This window comes from Anguilla anguilla, chromosome 16 (assembly GCF_013347855.1).
Source record: "Anguilla anguilla isolate fAngAng1 chromosome 16, fAngAng1.pri, whole genome shotgun sequence".
NCBI classification, from domain to species: Eukaryota; Metazoa; Chordata; class Actinopteri; order Anguilliformes; family Anguillidae; genus Anguilla; species Anguilla anguilla.
In genome coordinates this window covers 13,231,838-13,248,974 of record NC_049216.1, presented here as the reverse complement: position 1 = coordinate 13,248,974, position 17,137 = coordinate 13,231,838, and the positions used below count along the sequence as shown (strand labels likewise).

The following is a 17,137-nucleotide window of genomic DNA, read 5'->3' as shown; positions in this document are numbered from 1 at the left end:
CAAGATTCAAGGCCTCCACAAGCTCAGCTCTGGACTGCAAAAGTCGCCTTCTCACCAGGCACAGTGATTGATTGTACTTGGCAGATAAGATGTGAGTAAATAAATAAGAGCATGCAGCACATACCCTTCTCCAGGAGAAGAGAGAGTGCTGCAGACGAATTTGGACGTGGTGCAGTGAGCGCGCTCTGTGAGAGGAGACTGGTGAACAGCCAGTTTCCCCGGCCGCCTCTCCTGACCTGAGAGAGGTCATGGCTGCAGCGCGCGGCGTCGCTGCTCTCCAGCGGCCCTGCTTTGTCAGCGCGTGAGCGCAGTGAGATCACGCACCCTGCTGCAGCCCAGCTGGCACGCCACGTTACGCTCATGCGCCTCCCACGTCTGGCGCGTCCGCCCGTGACTCAGGGCGCCGCTGCTGCTGCAGTGCCTGGTGGGTAGAGAGCCGTGTCATCGGGGAGGGGCGGGGCGAATCGCACCAGCGCTGGTGACAGACGGGCGAGACCTCGCCCCTTCTGGAGGAGCTGGATGGTGGGCACCCTGGAAGTGAGCGTGGGGTGGACGTAAGCACGTCCCCGCCCTACACGGCTCTTTGATCAGGGCAGTGGATCACCAGCTGCCCCCACCCTACGGTGCCCTACCTCTGCTCTCATGCACCCAGAGGCCTCGTCCCCCGCCTCCCCGGCCTCCACCCAAATCAGTGTAGCGTAAGCTTGCTTGATGCTTACCGTGGCAGAGCTGCATGTTCCATGAATTACCCAATATTTAAAGGGGCCACGGCTTTGAATCAGCTGATGTCTTATTTTTTCCTTAAGCGAATCACTTTGTTCTTTTCACTTTCCCTTTTAATTTGCTACAACTGGATTGTTTCTGCTTCTTTTATTTTTAGCTGTGGGAAGCCGTGTACACTTTGCAAACGAGTCCTCATGAACTTCATTTCAGTTTTCATTTTAGTGGTTGTGTTTTAAGCAGATAGTCTTTAGGATTCTTATAAAAAGGGTTGTAGGACATAGATGGATTGCATTGGGTAGTTAAAGGGGAATTCCACTGCAGGACACCATTAACCTCATTTTCAGATCACAGGCATTACTGATTAAGTCTCTCTTAGGGCCTGGCCAAAGCTGTCTTCACAGAAATATCTGTGGCAAAACATGCACATTTGGTAGATGTACAGTAGTCTCGCCCAAACGCTCCAAATTCATCAGGGTGAAAGTGACTGCTGCACATTCACACACTCTTTAGCTGTCTCTCAGGGGCATCTGGAGGATATTTAGTCCTCCCAACTGCAGTCAGCCTTTGTTTTCTCTCATCCTCACCTTGCCGTAGCCGGTAAAAATAAATTCACCGATGTTAAACCCTTGCAGTTTACCTCACTACAGAGAGTCATAATTTTCTTTTCAGTAGAACTTAAGCATGAAATTAAAATGAACACCATAAACCTAGATTTTCATTCTTTAGTGGCTAGCTTGCTAGCCAGTAGTAGAACAGCCTCAAGGCCCAGTAGCAATGCCCAGCCCCTCCATTCGTAGTCAGTAGGAGTGACAACCTGTGACTGGCGTTGTCAGATGCCCACCCAGAGATTGTAAGTGCCCACCTGTTGTAGTCTTTAGTAAGACCAATCAACCTGGTGCCTGTTCAGTAGTTTGGGGCTATTTCTTACCAGTAGCAAGTTGGCGGAGAGCTCATATTAATCAGGAAGGCAGCTACATCTCTACAAATGAAAGAAAAACCCAGGGTGTAATTCCCCTTTAAGTGTCTAACGCATAAACAAAGTCAGTGGCATGATTTTAAGTAACTTGAGTAGATGAAAATCATTTGTGTCAAACTGCTAACTGGATAACTGACAGCAGTTCCCCAGTTAGTGATCACCGCCAATGACTCATCCTCCCCTTCTAAAAACCGTCACCAGAAGTTGCTGAACCTTTGAACGGCGGTTTGCCTAAATCCTCTGCATCTTCGTGTTTGTTACTTTGAAGAGCAGAGCAGATTAATCTCTCTGCTGGAGAGCGTCCAGGCGTCTCCACGGCCAGCCCTGCTCTCCTCTGATTGGTTGCGCTGGGACGGTGGTACATAAATGTGCCGGGCATCTGTACCTCCTGCATGGCCAGCTTAATCTTTAATCATGGCCTCGCCTCCCCCGGCAGGTCCCACAGGCGTGTTTGCCTTAACCACAGACTGCTAGCCCAGAGCAAGTGTCCTTGGTTTGAGGAGAATGACCTTAATCCTTTCCCATTATTGCACTGAGCAATTAAGCGTGAGCACATTTAGTCAGCGTGCATTTCATGTGTTTTCCTGGCAGGCACCGTAGACTTGCACAGCGTACATTTACACAGCCGGACACATTTACTGGAGCAGTTTACTTGGTTCAAATGAAGCGCATGAACCTGCAGCCTCTTAGCTGTGCACATTTTACTCTACACCTGACAGCTGTCCCCTCAAAGACACATGAGGACGTTTGCCTGAAATGGCTTAGTGACTCCATTTTGAAGTGTTACACTTTTTTCATACAATAAACTACTCCCTCATATTTTTCTACGCCCCAGTTAAGTCTGATACTAAGGTATCAAGTAGTTTGGGCTGACAGCCTGTTTTGATGCGACCGGCGGACTCGGGTCAGAATGAATGGGTAGTAAGACAGCAGGGTTTCTGCCAGTGTATTGCAAGCCCGGCGGCCCGCCCAGGCCTAAATTGACCCCCAGCCGGGCCTAAGCATCGGGGATTTTTTATTTTTATTAAATGTATTTTTAAGATGTTTTTAAACTAGTTACAGTGGGGTGGCGTGGGGGCCCCAGTGGGGGGTGGGAGATACTGAGGGAGATGACTGGAGATCTGTGTAGATATTATGCCCTGTAATGTTTTACTGGTCAAGGGGTGAACTGATTTACTGTTCTGAAGACAGAAGTTGGAGTTTGTGACAATTTTAGACAGGCTCAAGGACTGTTGGGGACAACATAGAAATCCCCTCTGCAATACGCAGAAAGTTAATGATTCAGTTAAAACACAACCAATCATGCTGTTAATATTTATAATTATAATTTACAATATTTTAGTGGGGTTAACATAGACGGTGTGCATCTAGGCATCTTTTGTGTATGTATGTGTATTTTTTCCTTTATTTACTTTGTGGTTTCATTCTGTGATTTGATTGGACAAATTGCTCCTGATCACTAACCCTGTTTCCTCGCTTTGCCGCAACTTTTTCTTTCTGCTCGTCTGTTTGTCCCCTGCCCTGCCCTGCCCTGCATGAACGCCCCCCAATCCCCCCCCGCCCCCCCACCAATGTTTGCCCGCCATGCTCACTAACACCTGGCCACCCCCTGCTTCTCCCCGCCCACCTCACGCCGCCCTCTGCTGCGCCCACCCCCATCCCTCCAAGCAGACAGCCGCTTCAGACCGCCGAGGAGCATGGGAAGTGCAGCCCAATCGGCAGACAAATTCCTCCTACCTGAGTTCCCACCTGGCAGCGGACAGGCACGGGGGATCAGTGCAGGTACCGGACCGTCCCGCGCCGCTCCCCCTCCCCGTGCTCGCTGCGGGCTGGCTGACCACCACTCAAATGCAGCATCCCCATTGGACAGGAGAAACGATCATGTGCTCATGCTTGCGCCTCTGCTCTCCCCAGCCTACCCTCATCTTATTCTGGTTATTTAAACACATGACCCCCGCCGTAAGCTCACAGTGCTGTGTGAAGCCCCCAGACAAGCTCTCAGTGTTGTGGAGCAGTGCGGACATATCCATTCCCCTTGGGAATGTGTTAGGGCCCGTTTGGCAGGGCAGACTGGCTCACTGATTCACCAGCTGTGGGCCATGGTACACATTGTACTGCTAAAGGGTCTGTCTGCAGCGAATGTTGTGTTGTAGCTCTGCAGTACAGGTAAGACCATAGCCTGTAAGCTACGTGGCTGCTGTTGGATTTATTTGGGGCCCCCAAGATACCTGTGAACAAGCAGGCTTTGCCACGATCGGTGGATCCCCATCCAGGGGCCTTTTGTTGCATTCAGTAACATATGCTTGTTTATGTCAACGCTTTCTCTAGGTGGTCAGTTCAACCAATGGGGAGCTGAATGCGGATGACCAACTGGCAGTCCACTCCAATGCACCAATCACTGCACAGGCAGAGGTGGAAGTGGTGGATGAGGCCAAGTATGTATTAATTATTGACCACCCGGGAGAATTCCACTGTGCTCTGCTCTCCTCTCTCCTCTCTCCTCTCTGAAACTCCCCTCTTCCTTTCTCTCTCGCTCTCGCTGTTTTCTTTTTCTCTCCTGCTCCCTCTTGGTCTCACTCTAGTCCTCCCTTCCTCCCTCCTTCCATACCTCCCCTCCATTCCACCCTATTGTAGGGATAGATGTGGCGCTCCCTCCCTCCTCTCTTGTGACAATAGAACCTTCTCTCTTCAGATCTCTGACCCTTCATGGCCCAGTGTAGGATGGGATGATAATTGATACAACTATGTATCTGGGTTAAAAAAAAAACAGTTATTCAATCATCATACATTTATATCACAGTCATTACTGAAATAATCAGCTGTTAGCTTGTAGCATTGGTCAGCTGTCTATAAAACTGAAGAAGAACAGTAATTACTGGCTTACTTTCATTGTCCCGTGGCGGAAGGCAGAGGTCATACATAGCTGTAGCAGGAGATAACATTGCCAGGAACAACTGAGCTTTTCCCCCATGGAAGAGGGTTAGGTCCGAAGTTCTAGATAAGCTACACACGTTTTTTTATTTTATTAAAATTCCTTTTCTTTTTTTTGTTTAAACGCAGACCATAATGTCTACTTTTACTTAAATAGGCTGCATGATATTTTGTTTTTTTAAAAATTCTGTTTGCTTCTGAATTTAATTCTAGTTATTGGCATGGCTGAAATGTTTTTACATATGTTTTACAATAAATCATGTTTTAGAATCAGATGTCTTCTGATTGGTATAAATTAGTTTTTTTGAGTCATTGAAAGAACCATGTTTTTATATTGTTTTAAGACTTTCAACTTCTTTTAGTAATTATTGAGATAATATTGTATATCATGAAAATGTTGGCCAATATAATCATACTTTGAAATTTAAAAATCAGCAGAAATGACACTATGGCCCAGTGCCTTGTCTCATTCTGCACCTCCATCTCCATTTTTCCAGGTTGGGTCCTCGTCTTTCTCCTCTCTAGTTCTAACTAGTTTCCTACCATCTGCCACTGTTTTCTAACTCTGTTTACCATCCACATGTACTGCCAGCCTTCAGCCAAAAGAGTTGTACTTGAATTTTTGTTTGTGAATGTCAGCTCTTCAGATAAACGTGCTCTACTAAAACAGATATTTATTTTAATATTCAAGCATTCACGCCGCAAAAATAGATATTTAGAAGCATTTAAATACGGATGATTTGAAATGTAAAAATATGTTTTAAAACATTTGAAGTACTTTTGGTTGCACACGATGCTTGAGGAGGATTCCAGATGAGAATGAATTTTAAAAAGAAAGTTTGAACCTCTTTTGGCTTCAGGATAACATAAAATGGCCTCTTCCTAAAAGTCAGTTTATAGCAGTCAAATGTGTTAAAACTACTTTATAAATATTTGCGTTCAAATAGTTTAAAATAATTTATTTTTAGGAATGTGTATATATTTAATTCTGAAAGAAATTGCCTTCTGTAATAAAATAATATTTTCAGCTGCTTGCAGCTGATATTTAGTTATTTTTAAATAATACTTACTTTAAGTATGAATATTAATTTTTTTAGTTTGACAGAGTATAATTAAAAATATATTCATCCCAGGTCTGTATGCTGCCACCACTAAAATCTGGCGGCCTGGCTGTGGATATGCAGCTGGTCCGTATAACTGGTGACCTTACCTCTCACGCCAAATGCCCATAATGATTTTGTGCTGTAGAAAACAAGGAGAGGAATGTCCGCACAGCACACACCTGAATCTCTATGAATTGAGCACCTGCATTGTCGTGAGTTAGAGGTTTCACATATTTCTCAGGATTCTGAGAATTGCATTGCAGCGGTTCTCTGCGATTAGTGTGGGGGAGAGGTTGGGCCACTTCAGCTGTGTACCATTACCAGTCGACCACCTTGCCCCATCACCTTCTCTTTTCCTTTGTCTCATTGTCTTAATACATTCTGTTTCTTTCCATACTTACCTTGTCTTTCAAGAGGTTTGTGCCCCATCAGCAGGCTGTCCCCACTCTTATTTGCATCCTTGTATAATAGAATGCAGTGCTCATCTGATGGGCCTTTTCATTTCTTAACTAGATTTTGTTCTTTGATTCTGATGCACAGATTTGAAAGAGACCCCCACTGCAAATGCCATTGAATTAGCATGTGCTAATGCACACCAGCGTTTCCATGGTTATGGAACAAAACATGATGATCAAACATGGTTCGGAAATGTAGTCCCTTCTGTCTCCTTCACACTGCTCTGATGTTATTGGCACTTCTCAATCCAATAGCTGAAGTAGCCTCTAATTGTTCCAGAAAACATTGCAGTACATTTCAGAACAGGCTGGTCTAGTTTCCCTCTGCAAATTCAGATTGAGCTCCCTCTCTTCTTCGCTTCAAAATATTGACTTAGACTTGTTGTGCACCTTCTGTGTAAGAATGTTTAAAATTACAGCGCTTTGTAGTGTATACATTTGTTTTTCTGTGTCCCATGAGGTGTTGAATCATTTCGGAATCTGGAAAAAACAGAGGACTTTATTGTGCTTAATTATCTGTTAGTCATTAATTGGCCACAGAATTAGATTTTTGACCTTCTGTACATCAGCCACAGGTATTTCAGGAGGTGTACTGTATTACAGTCCCACATGAATTGTTGTATTCTGAATGAATTTTTGCATGAATCGACATCCTCATTTGACATTTCTCCCTGCCCTCGTTTTCATATTCCCTCCTAAAAGCAGTTTTTCTCTATCATACACCTTCCCTGTCTTCTCTATCACCTCCTCTCACTCTCCCCTCCCCTCTTTCTCCCCGTTTCTATCACCTTTCTCTCACTTCCTCTGTATTAGTCTCTTTAGTATTCTCTGCGCTCTCCCTCCTCTCTATGTTGTGCGTGGTTTCCTGCCTGCCCGTTCCTTACTCTTGTTATTGGAGGGTGAACTCATCCAGGGTATTAATCCTCTCCTTATTTGCCTGTGTCTTTACATGTGACTGAAAAGCCTTGTTTAAGATAGATGGTGTCCAACCTTACGTGAGTCTGGCTGCCTCTTTTGAGTGCTAGTATTGAGGCAGTAAGGCTTTGGGAGTCCTCATAGTGGTAGAGTAATGTGCCGTCGTTGGATCTGGATTTGAACCAGTCTGTGTCTTGCGACAGACAGCAGCATCACTGATTGCTTTATTTAGGTTGATGATGGCACATTACATCTCCATCCATTGTGGGGTTCCTGAAGCCTCATTCTCCCAGGTTGAGCGAGTGTGCTCCAGGTGTCGTAACTTCAGGTACACTTGCGTGCAGCTGAAAGCTTATTGGATGAAATGTACAAGCGTGGTCAGCCAGGTAGCAAGCCAAAAATTGTGTTTGAGGAGTTTAAAAATATTGCACACAATACGTTAAGAAACAGTGACTGTACACAGGTCTCCTGTGCACAGCTACTGGAAATGTGGCTTAAGATCTGTATGTGTATGTCTTTTGTCACTTTATGAGAGACCAGGCCATCACTGATTATTACAATTAGAGTCTGGGAACGAAATCTACTGCTTGCACCTGCTTTTCCAAAAATGAAATCTAAGTTATCTGTCGTTAAAACTACATCACTACTACATAGAAAATATATTAAAGGCATGCTATGCAGGATTCTTTTCTTGGTTTTCTTCTGTATTTACAATCAAAAATGTCTCCTCCTCTGTTCTCAACCCCACCCCCACCCCCAAGATGAAGGCTCATGCACCAACATAACAACTAGATATAGCTCTGGCTTTCAGTGTAGTTTCCCCAACACTGATTATATGTTCTTCCTGGGGTTGCAACAGCCCAGAACTCTGGGGCAAAGCACATTATTTGGATACAAACAAAACCAGGCCTCTGTCTTGGTGCTAATGAGAGAATGTGACAAAGTGGCAATAAATTGAAGGTTTTTGTGCCATTTTGGATTCAAAGTCATTGTTTTTTGTGAAGAATAATTGACTTCTTTTAGTAATTCAGACAAATATTTTTTGTGTGAGTAATGAGCTATCACAGTAGTCTGTTGACTGACCCTCATATAAATGTGAGAAAATGCTAGCTTTCTATCACATTGACTGGTTCACTGTGAGGTCATTGTGATTTTGGCTTATTTACTGTTTGGTAGGTCATGGATAATGTGTTCTCATTCAAATGTAGTTACATGTAAGGTGAATGAAATTTACTTCATTTAGCTTTCCCAGCATAGTTTTTGGGGACGGCTTGTATCCAGATGTTTACAAGTATAAACCCCTTGCATAACAATTGCCCTGTAGCCTGAAAATAACAAATAACAAGCAGAATAAATAGATAATTATGTACGGTAATGTAATGCCATTTTCTTTACTGTGAGTTCACGTGTGCACGCTGTGCAGGGGAATTGCATATTCCAGGTGGTCTTCATTGTGTGAAAGGTGCCCTGGACGAGTCCCTCCCAGCCTGTCAGTCTCGTGTCTCCCCTGTGCATGTGTGCCTGGCATGTGGATTTGCCCTCCCCATCATCACACCTCTGTGTATTAATCTCTCTGTCTTTTCTCTTTACACTCTCTGTAGCTGCGTGAAAATGCTCAACCTGTGGTGAGTCCCTCTCTCCAGTCCACATCAAAACCAAAGCGAGTGGACCAGACTAGACTCTAATGAGGAACGAGCCAGTCAGATAAAGCCTGTGCTTCTGGGCGGGAGGGGTGAGGGTGTGCAGGGGCACCCGAGGGGGTCCGAGGAGAAGGGGCTGTTCACACAGGGTCTGTTCTGCTGTGTTATTGGCTAAAGTGTGCCGTAGATGTGGCTTCATACTCTGCATGGACATATTAGAATTTAAGCTTTTTATGTAATTTTACATTATGGTCAGCCTGCTCTTGCAGTCATAGCTTGGGGAGAAACCATCTGGAAGTGAGTAATTAAAACCCAAAGTTAGAAGTGTTGCTTTTAAAACACTTTGCATAGTAGCATATTTATAGGACTAGGATTTGAATTGAATTGAGTTTATTTTGCACAATAATTTGTTTATTTTGTCAAATAATAAATAAGTTGCAGAACCAAACCATGAAAATAACAAAAACACATAAGGCAATTTCTTAATAATTAAGAAATAATTATTGCATGTTCGAAAACGAATAGAAATAAATAAGCACTTTTTTGTTCTTGCCGCATTTCAAATATTTTAAGTAGTCACATTATTATCTTACTAATTTAGGTACCCATCTACCCACAGACTTTCATATATACACATTGCATACATACATACATACGCATATATATATATGCAGCAAGCTGGTAGATGCCTGGTGACCAGACCCCGTTCCTGATGTCTCTTTACTCCCTCACTCTGACCTCTGCAGCTGCCAATTTTGAGACCAAAACAAGCATTTCAGAGACTCGACTAACTCAGATTGTGGGAGAGATGTCTAGCGACATATACAGGAATCTTAGCAACACTTTCTTTACTGCAGGCCTCTGTATTCTTGTCCTTTACTTGTCTCAGTGTGTCTTACTCTTCAAAGGACAAAGTTACTAGCTTGAAGTGGCCAAAAGACCCTTTTTGTTAAGTCTGTTCTCTAGTCTTAACAGATAGGATGGGTCATTTGTGGTGAGCCTGACTATTCTCTTATGCACTTGGTACACAGTTGTCTGTTTTGTTCTTTAAAACAGACAACGTCCTTGGTGGGACAGGTACAGCTATACACAGAGCAGGGGTTAGATATTGTACTGGGTTTAATAGTGTCCGTGTGTTAGGAGGCCTGTATGCCCCACTGGAGCTCACCAGTCTTTTGGGGGGGAGGCCCATGGCGAGCCTGATCGCTTTCTTGTGTGTCATAGTCTGGAGCTCTCTCCACTGCATGACCTCCACCATCTTCACAGAACCATTCTGTCGTGTGGTCGTTGTCATTTTAACTGTACTGTTTTTGCCGTGTGATTGTGCTTTTAAAATTCCGCCTCCTAAGTATCTATGATTCTGGTACATTGTGCAAAAAAAGTTACCTTTTTAAATGCATTTTAAGTGAATACCCTGTCACATAAATTTTGTGACCAAATAAAACATCTTTTATATATATATATATATATATATATATATATATAAAAAGATTTTTGAATACAAGCTGTAGCTAGTGAACTGGTACCACGACCACACATTTTTATTTTGAGTCTTTTTAGTACTAACCCAGAGTTGATTGGTTGATTTGCTAATACTTACTCATTTAAAATGACTGACCTTATTTGCAAGCTGAACTAACAATTCAGTGATTGTGTTTTTGCTGAAGGACCGTGCTGGAAGAAATTCCAGAATGAAGGTCACGCTGTAGTGTAGTGCATCCTGTCATGAGCTCAGCCGTATGGTTCTTTGAGTCTGCAGCATAGATGAGACGGATCCCTCCTTCTCCCTCCTCCATGCTGTGATTGAGATGATGAGCCTCTGCATTTTGTGTGGAAGTTCATGTTGTGACTGATAATCGGGGGAGGTATAAGGAACATTCTCTCTCTCTCCATCCCTCTCTCTGTCCTCAGGTGCTGCTGCTTTTTCAAGCGAAAACGGAAGAAGAACACCCCGAGGCACAAGTGATCCCCCTCCTGCTCCATCCCGTCTCGTTTGGTTGGGTGTTTTTAAAAAGAGAAATCTACAAAGGAAAATGGAAAAAAAGAATACAAAAAGAAGAAAATGAAAAAAGAAATAAACGAAGAGTGCCTGAAAGATGTTGAGCTGAATTGGCGCGAGGGGACTTGCTGATGAGAGGCATGCACGTTTAGTCTCTATGGGAGTTGCCCCCAACCCCCCTGTCCACACACACACACGCGCGCGCACACACGCACACACACGCCATTTTTTCTCCCTTCAGTGCGTTGGAGCAGGTTAAGGGCTTAATGGGCATGACCCTCCAGCAGGGATGTAGAGGAGACCAGAGGCCCCCTGGGGCGACAGTGCACCTGATGACCTGCTTTTCCGTTACCACTCCCCACCCACCCCTGCTCTCCGCGGGGTGCGGCCTTTTTTATTTATTTATTTTTTGTTGCTCCAGTGGGAGTGGATGTGGAAGTGAAGAGCCAGGCCCTTCTTCACACCCCCCATGTGCACAGCAGTAGGGTCAGGGGCTGTTGTAATGTTCAGACCATGCTGGGCACGGAGCTCACAGGAGTGCTATACATTCCCATATTTGTTGGTTTTTCTCCACCTATGTCCTGTTTATTGATTGTACTGGACCGTGCTCTTGAGCAGTGGTCAGACGGTGATGGAGCAGTGGTGGTCAATCGGTAGTCTAACAGTGGCCCTTGCTTTCAGGTGTAACGTACTCTCAAACGGTCTCTCTGAATATCAGGCATTAAATACAGCATCTTATGCGATATTGCCACCCGGTGTGTTGCGGGTGTGTTTGTAAGATTTCAGTCCGTATATAAAATGTTGGTGAAGGCAGCGGAGGACTTTCCTCTGGGCTGGGAGAGTTCTTTAGTGGTGTGCTGATCCTGTGAAATATTTGGAATTGTTGGTTGTGGCTGCTCTGTCATGCCTCTATCTCCACTCTGCTTCAGTGTGCACTCTGTCTGCAGTAGACAGCGGCTTCTCTCTAAACGCAAAAATGTCATCACCCAGAATGTAAGAATAGGAGCTTACCCTTGTTCTCCCATTTGATTGTGCAGTGGTCACTCCCGCCAGTGTTTTTGTGGGTGAGGGGAAAGCTCGGGGGCGGTGTGGTCACGCACAGCATCACCAGTGGACAGCCTGGGGCCACTCTTGCTAGCTGAGAGCCAAAAGAAAACTGCAGTATGGTAGTACGTCAGGCCACCATATTCTGACGAACACCGTTTAAAGCTGCTTGTTTGAAAGCATTCTCAATATTCCACCACTACACTATTTCAAATCATTCCAACTGCTTGCTGCTTCTAAGCCTTTTTTTGTGGTAAAATGGGCGTGTCTTATTTGAGCCTTCATGACTGTCACTCTTATTGCTCAAGTGTAAAACATTTCCTGACAATCTCATTTCAGAGGAAATACCAGTACCTAATGAATGCCTGCTCCAGCTGAAATAAATGCATTTGTGCACTCTTCAGCATTCCTTGGAAACTGAAGATTGTGGTTTGTCAGTGCTATAGTCAGGATAGGTGGGATTGTAACCATGTGGGCATGAGCGGAGATGCTTCTCCTAGTGACTACTTGTGCTGTTCTCCGGTGTTTTCGCTCGCTGTAAAATTTGGGTGGACTTAACTGAGAGAGAGTTATTTCCTTATCTGAATGGTCATATTTAGATGGTTGTATATTAAGATCTTTCCTCAAACTGATGCTTTATGCTTTCCAGGTGAAAATGAAAAGAAATTAAGAAAAAGTGGAATTATTTACTCCTCAAAATCACTTTGGAAATAGCCTGCAATGTAGAATGTTGATAGAATGTAGAAGCAGACCTTGAGAGGATTCACTTTGTGCAGCTGGCCTTTTAAAGTCTCTTTAACTGGGGATGGGGGGAATGATTTCATTTCCTTTCTGCGATTCCAGTACTGCCTTCTCACTCCAGTAATGAAGTATTCTGATTTGAAGCACGGCGAGCTTTTAGGTTATCTGTCTCACGTACTGCCCTACATAGCATTGTAAATGTCCTGGCCTGGGCGCTGATTGTTAGATTTTGTTGCGTACAGTTCTACTGTCTTGTTCCATCAAACACTGCGTGCCCCAGAGAACTGTGCTGCAATCCAGAGACAGTGACCAAACTCCAGGCCTGGATCTGAGGATACTGGAGAGCGGACAGACTCTGATCAGGACCATGAGTGCACTCTTAATACACTGGCACCGGCTGCCCCTGCAATCTCTACTGTTCAATGCCTTAACCAGTTCACCACTCAGCAGAGCCGGCCAGGGCAGCTGTCTGGGCCCTGTGGCGAGACGCCATCTTGTTCCTTTGCGACTCTTTCTCTGTAGGAACCTGGAAATGTTGCATCCTGGTTCAGAGCAGCAACCCAGACTGTGGGAGAGGGTTTCCCCCAAAATGAGATGTCCACATTTTCCACTCTTCACAAAATGTCCATTAATGCCAACTATACCAAATTCAGTCTTCTGTCAGAACTCAAGGCACTGAGCGATGAGAAATGGACTCCTGGCTTCTGTTTAGTTTTTTTTTTTTTTTTTTCTTCCCCCCCGCAATTCCCCTTTTTTTATTTTCAAATGAACTTTTGACATGCAATGTGTGCCCCCTTAAACAGAGCTGCCATGCTGAAAATGGGAATGTCACAAAGCTGGGATTGCTTGGTCTCCTTTGACAAGGATGTCCGCAGGATTCACCAAAAGTGACTGTGTTCACTCTGGCAAGGAGCGCGAGGGAAGAAAGCAGGCGGAGGTTCTCTGGGAAAAGTGTGTTTTCTTTTTTAATATTCCTGTTGTTTGTTCCTCTCAGATGTAGCAGAGGATTTGCTTTGAATGAATGCAAAAGTCGTAATTGTAAGTAGTGACGATGTTGCCTTGCTTTTTTCTGTTGACACCTGTTCGCAGCATTAATTCCATAGGGTTTTCATAATTTTTTTTATTTTTTATTGTATTTCATTTCATAATATATACTAAATGTGAACTGAAAATGTATGATATACTGTAATCTTTTTAATCCAAATGGCCATGCTTTTCTGGGGAAGAGTGAAACCACAGCTGGTGACTTTGACTGCACTACATTTCCCTTGTTGTTTACCTGAGGTGAGATCCCCAGTCCTGTACTGTACTGTTGAGCTTGTGACAAATTACATGATTTCATCTGTGTTGTAATAGCAAAGTAAAATATAAACAGAAGCCTAATGGACAAGGTTATTTCCTAGTATTTATGAAATATTATCAGTTTACCAAAATTCTTCCTTTTTATTACTCCCTTCATAATTCTCAAATGTATATAAATATATTTATACACAGACCTACATACATACATAGTGTATGTGTGTGTGTGTTTGTGTGCGCCTGCGTGTGTGTGTTTGTGTGTGTGCGCGTGCGTGTGCATGTGTGTGTTTGTAATTAAAGCTGAATCCATGAAATAAAACACTAGTCTATGAAATTCACCTCCTGGTGGGGTGCTGGAATTGGTGTCTTATATAGACATGCTTGTCTTATTACAACACCATTGGCTGCCACCAAGGGCTCAAGATGACTTCATACAAACATCTTTGTACAACAGGACTGTATATTTCTGTGCTCAAGTCTGTATACCCCCCCCCCCCCTTAATTGCCCTCCCCCCTTAATTTTGTGATGTATTTCTGTTGCTCTGCAGTCTAAATTAATGTCAAATGTACTTGAATATGGGAAAAAAGAAAAACATGGGAGTTGATTTTTATTTTTTAGGTCCTCTAATCACTCATAGCAAACAGATCATATTTTATGTAAATGGTTAGCTTCTTGAGCAAGTGTGGTATTTTACTGCTAAAATAATGCATCATGTGCCTCTTGACTATATTCTGGATGCGTTGCGGAGTCTTTTCTGTGACGCTTTCCGCCCCAGATGTCTACCTGGGATCTGTTGAAATGCCACTAATTCTAGCTGCAGCCATTTTGTATTTAAACAAGAAAAATGAAATGGTGAATGCTGATCCAAGGTCTGTGCTTTTAAGTTTTAAGGGTGATATATGGGCCTCCTTTGCTGGCTGCTGTCAGGTTTGGATGTTTTGGCTGGTTGATATGAATTCCCCTTTCACTGGGGGATGCTCTGTCTGTTTTGTTCTCTGAGCAGCTTTCCATTCTCCAGTCCCAGTCTCGCCTCTGAGAACATCTGGGCTTTTCTGAGTAACTGTGCACTTGAGTTTTCTTTATGCTGTTCAGTTTGTTTTCAGAACTGAGGTGTTCTCTCAGATGTATGGCAACAGGAATTAGATAGGCTATTCCCCCTCTGACTTTATTCTAGTGATCTCTTGATTTTTTTTGATTTTTTTTAAGCTCTGCCAGAATTCTAGTTTTCTGTAGGTGGCGCTATGTCATTGGTCAAAGGTTCTGATCAGACTTTGCAGGGAGAACAGGGACACCTGCTGGACAGTCTCCCCAGCAGTAGAATGTTATTTAACCCACATGGGGCACTGCACTGAAACGCTCGCACCGGTTTGTATTGGCCTGGGAGAGTGAACTGACTACTACGAACCCTTTCTTTCTCTTCTGACTGCTCTCCCTGATGCCAGCCCATCGACTGCTGGGTCTTTTTACCAGTGAATATTGGAAAGATAAAGCAGACATTTTCATAGTTGCTCTCCTTTAAGATGGTGCCATGTTGTCCACCCGTTATAGCTTGCATTGTGTGAAGTTGAAAAGTGTAAGAGGCTGCCTTGTGAAGTTAACAGAATGGGCCAAAGATGCTTTTCTAGTTAGGAGGGAGCATCCAGTAAGGAAGTTGTAAGATCATTCTTGTTGGAAGCTGATCACATTTTCCTCTTCAGCCAAAATGTATCCTGTTCAGAGTGTGCGAGCTTTCCTTCTGGTTTTCACTGAGATCGCTGTTCTATTTTGGCTCTTCTTGACTGATATGTGCTCTTTCCTTTAAGTTGACAGGCCTGATGTGAAGTCTCTTGGGAAAATGAGAAAATCACTTGCATTCGTTTTTGACTTGCTTCCCTTACTTTTTGCGAATAATAAAAATGGGCATTTTCTGGTTTTCTTTTTTTTATTTTTTTATTTTTTTACTTTTAACAGAAGTACGTTTCATTTAATTCAATCATTTTTGTTTTTATTATGACAGCATCGCAAATAAATGAATAAACAATATTGTACCTTTAAACAAAATTAGCAAATACATTTTTAAAAAGATTGCACAAGTGCTCCAAGAAGGAATTCCATTTTCATGGGCTGTCCTGTCTCCATTGATTGCATCTGCATGGCAATATGGACCCGGAAGTGGTTGGTTTCGTAAGCAAGGCTTTCTTGTAGTCAATTGTGAGCATGTGGCTGTCACACTGGTATTACCTTTAGCCATAATTGTACTTTAATTACTTTCTGAACACTTTTTAAAATCTAATCTGAATTTTACACAAGCTCGCTTTCAGATTAAAGTTTATTTCCAGAGCACACGTTTCTCTTTCAACATCATTCCAAGACACTTTGCCTCTCGATGAGTGTCATTTGTTTATAAATGGCTGATCTCGCCAGTTCATCATCTGTTTTTCCATGCATGTGTCAAAATGGCGTGCAAAACCTCAACAATTCATCTGCAGAGAGAGAGAAAGCTGATAGAGCATAATTTATGTTGTCTTTGGTTCTTTGGCACTTTTTAAGTCGCTATACTGTAGATTTGTCTCAGTTTCAGATGGGGAGAGGGTGGGTAACAAACATGACTGCAATATATAATTATTTCCAATTGTAAAATTGTACAAAGTTCACCATTGTTTTTATGTTAGTTGGATTCTGTAAGACCAGCCTGATTTTTTTTTTCTTCAAAACTGTGGAAATCAGACATGTACAGTGCAAGAGTCTATTTTTCCTCTTGTCCAGGCAGTGGTTTCAAAGCAATGGTTAAGAGTCGAGTCTTAAAAACTGTATTATGAATATTGTGTTGAAATGAATGTCACTTCAAAAATGTATTTGAATGGTTTATCCTGGTTAAGGGCTTCAATCCTGAAGGACCCATTTTGGTTTTCTGATTTTGATTTTTTTTATTTTATTATTATAATTATTATTCTTTGTATTATTTTTTAAGTTACAGAAAGATAAAGGTCCTGATTCTCTTAAATGCCTATTTTCCTGAGGCTTCACGTGAAAATGTGTCCACGTGACCTTTAAAAATTTCACTTTTTACTCCCTCCACACTTAAAGGGAAACTCAAGTTTGCACCCTTTTTTATGTAAAATAAAAAATCTCTCTTAACCTTTCTTTTGTCTACGTGTCAGTTTTTCTTGTACATGGCTTGTAAATGGTTCATCAGTCTGATTGCAAAGGGTGAACAGGCGCTTCAAAAGCTGCATGAGACTAGAGAGCACTGAGTCATATGCTTCAGAGCATTACCATTGCCATCCATTAATTTGACATCTGTGGTCTGTGGACATTTTTGTTAACGTGA

General features: G+C 43.1%; 1 protein-coding gene across 5 annotated transcripts in view; it reads left to right on the top strand.

Annotated features, from left to right (window-relative positions):
• Positions 1 to 16,949, top strand: part of csnk1g1 (casein kinase 1, gamma 1) — a 70,867-nt gene extending 53,918 nt beyond the window's left edge. Inside the window, exons 11-14 of one of the 5 annotated variants that reach the window (XM_035395319.1) lie at positions 3,371 to 3,481; positions 4,028 to 4,134; positions 8,705 to 8,728; positions 10,655 to 16,949. In XM_035395319.1, the coding sequence (XP_035251210.1) occupies positions 3,371 to 3,481; positions 4,028 to 4,134; positions 8,705 to 8,728; positions 10,655 to 10,709 (297 nt within the window). In that variant the 3' untranslated portion in view covers positions 10,710 to 16,949. Of the gene's footprint in view, positions 1 to 880; positions 3,272 to 3,370; positions 3,482 to 4,027; positions 4,135 to 8,704; positions 8,729 to 10,654 lie in introns of those variants that run through there. The other 4 variants (XM_035395321.1, XM_035395320.1, XM_035395322.1 and 1 more) reach the window with 4 other exon arrangements.
• The last annotated feature ends 188 nt before the right edge of the window (positions 16,950 to 17,137 follow it).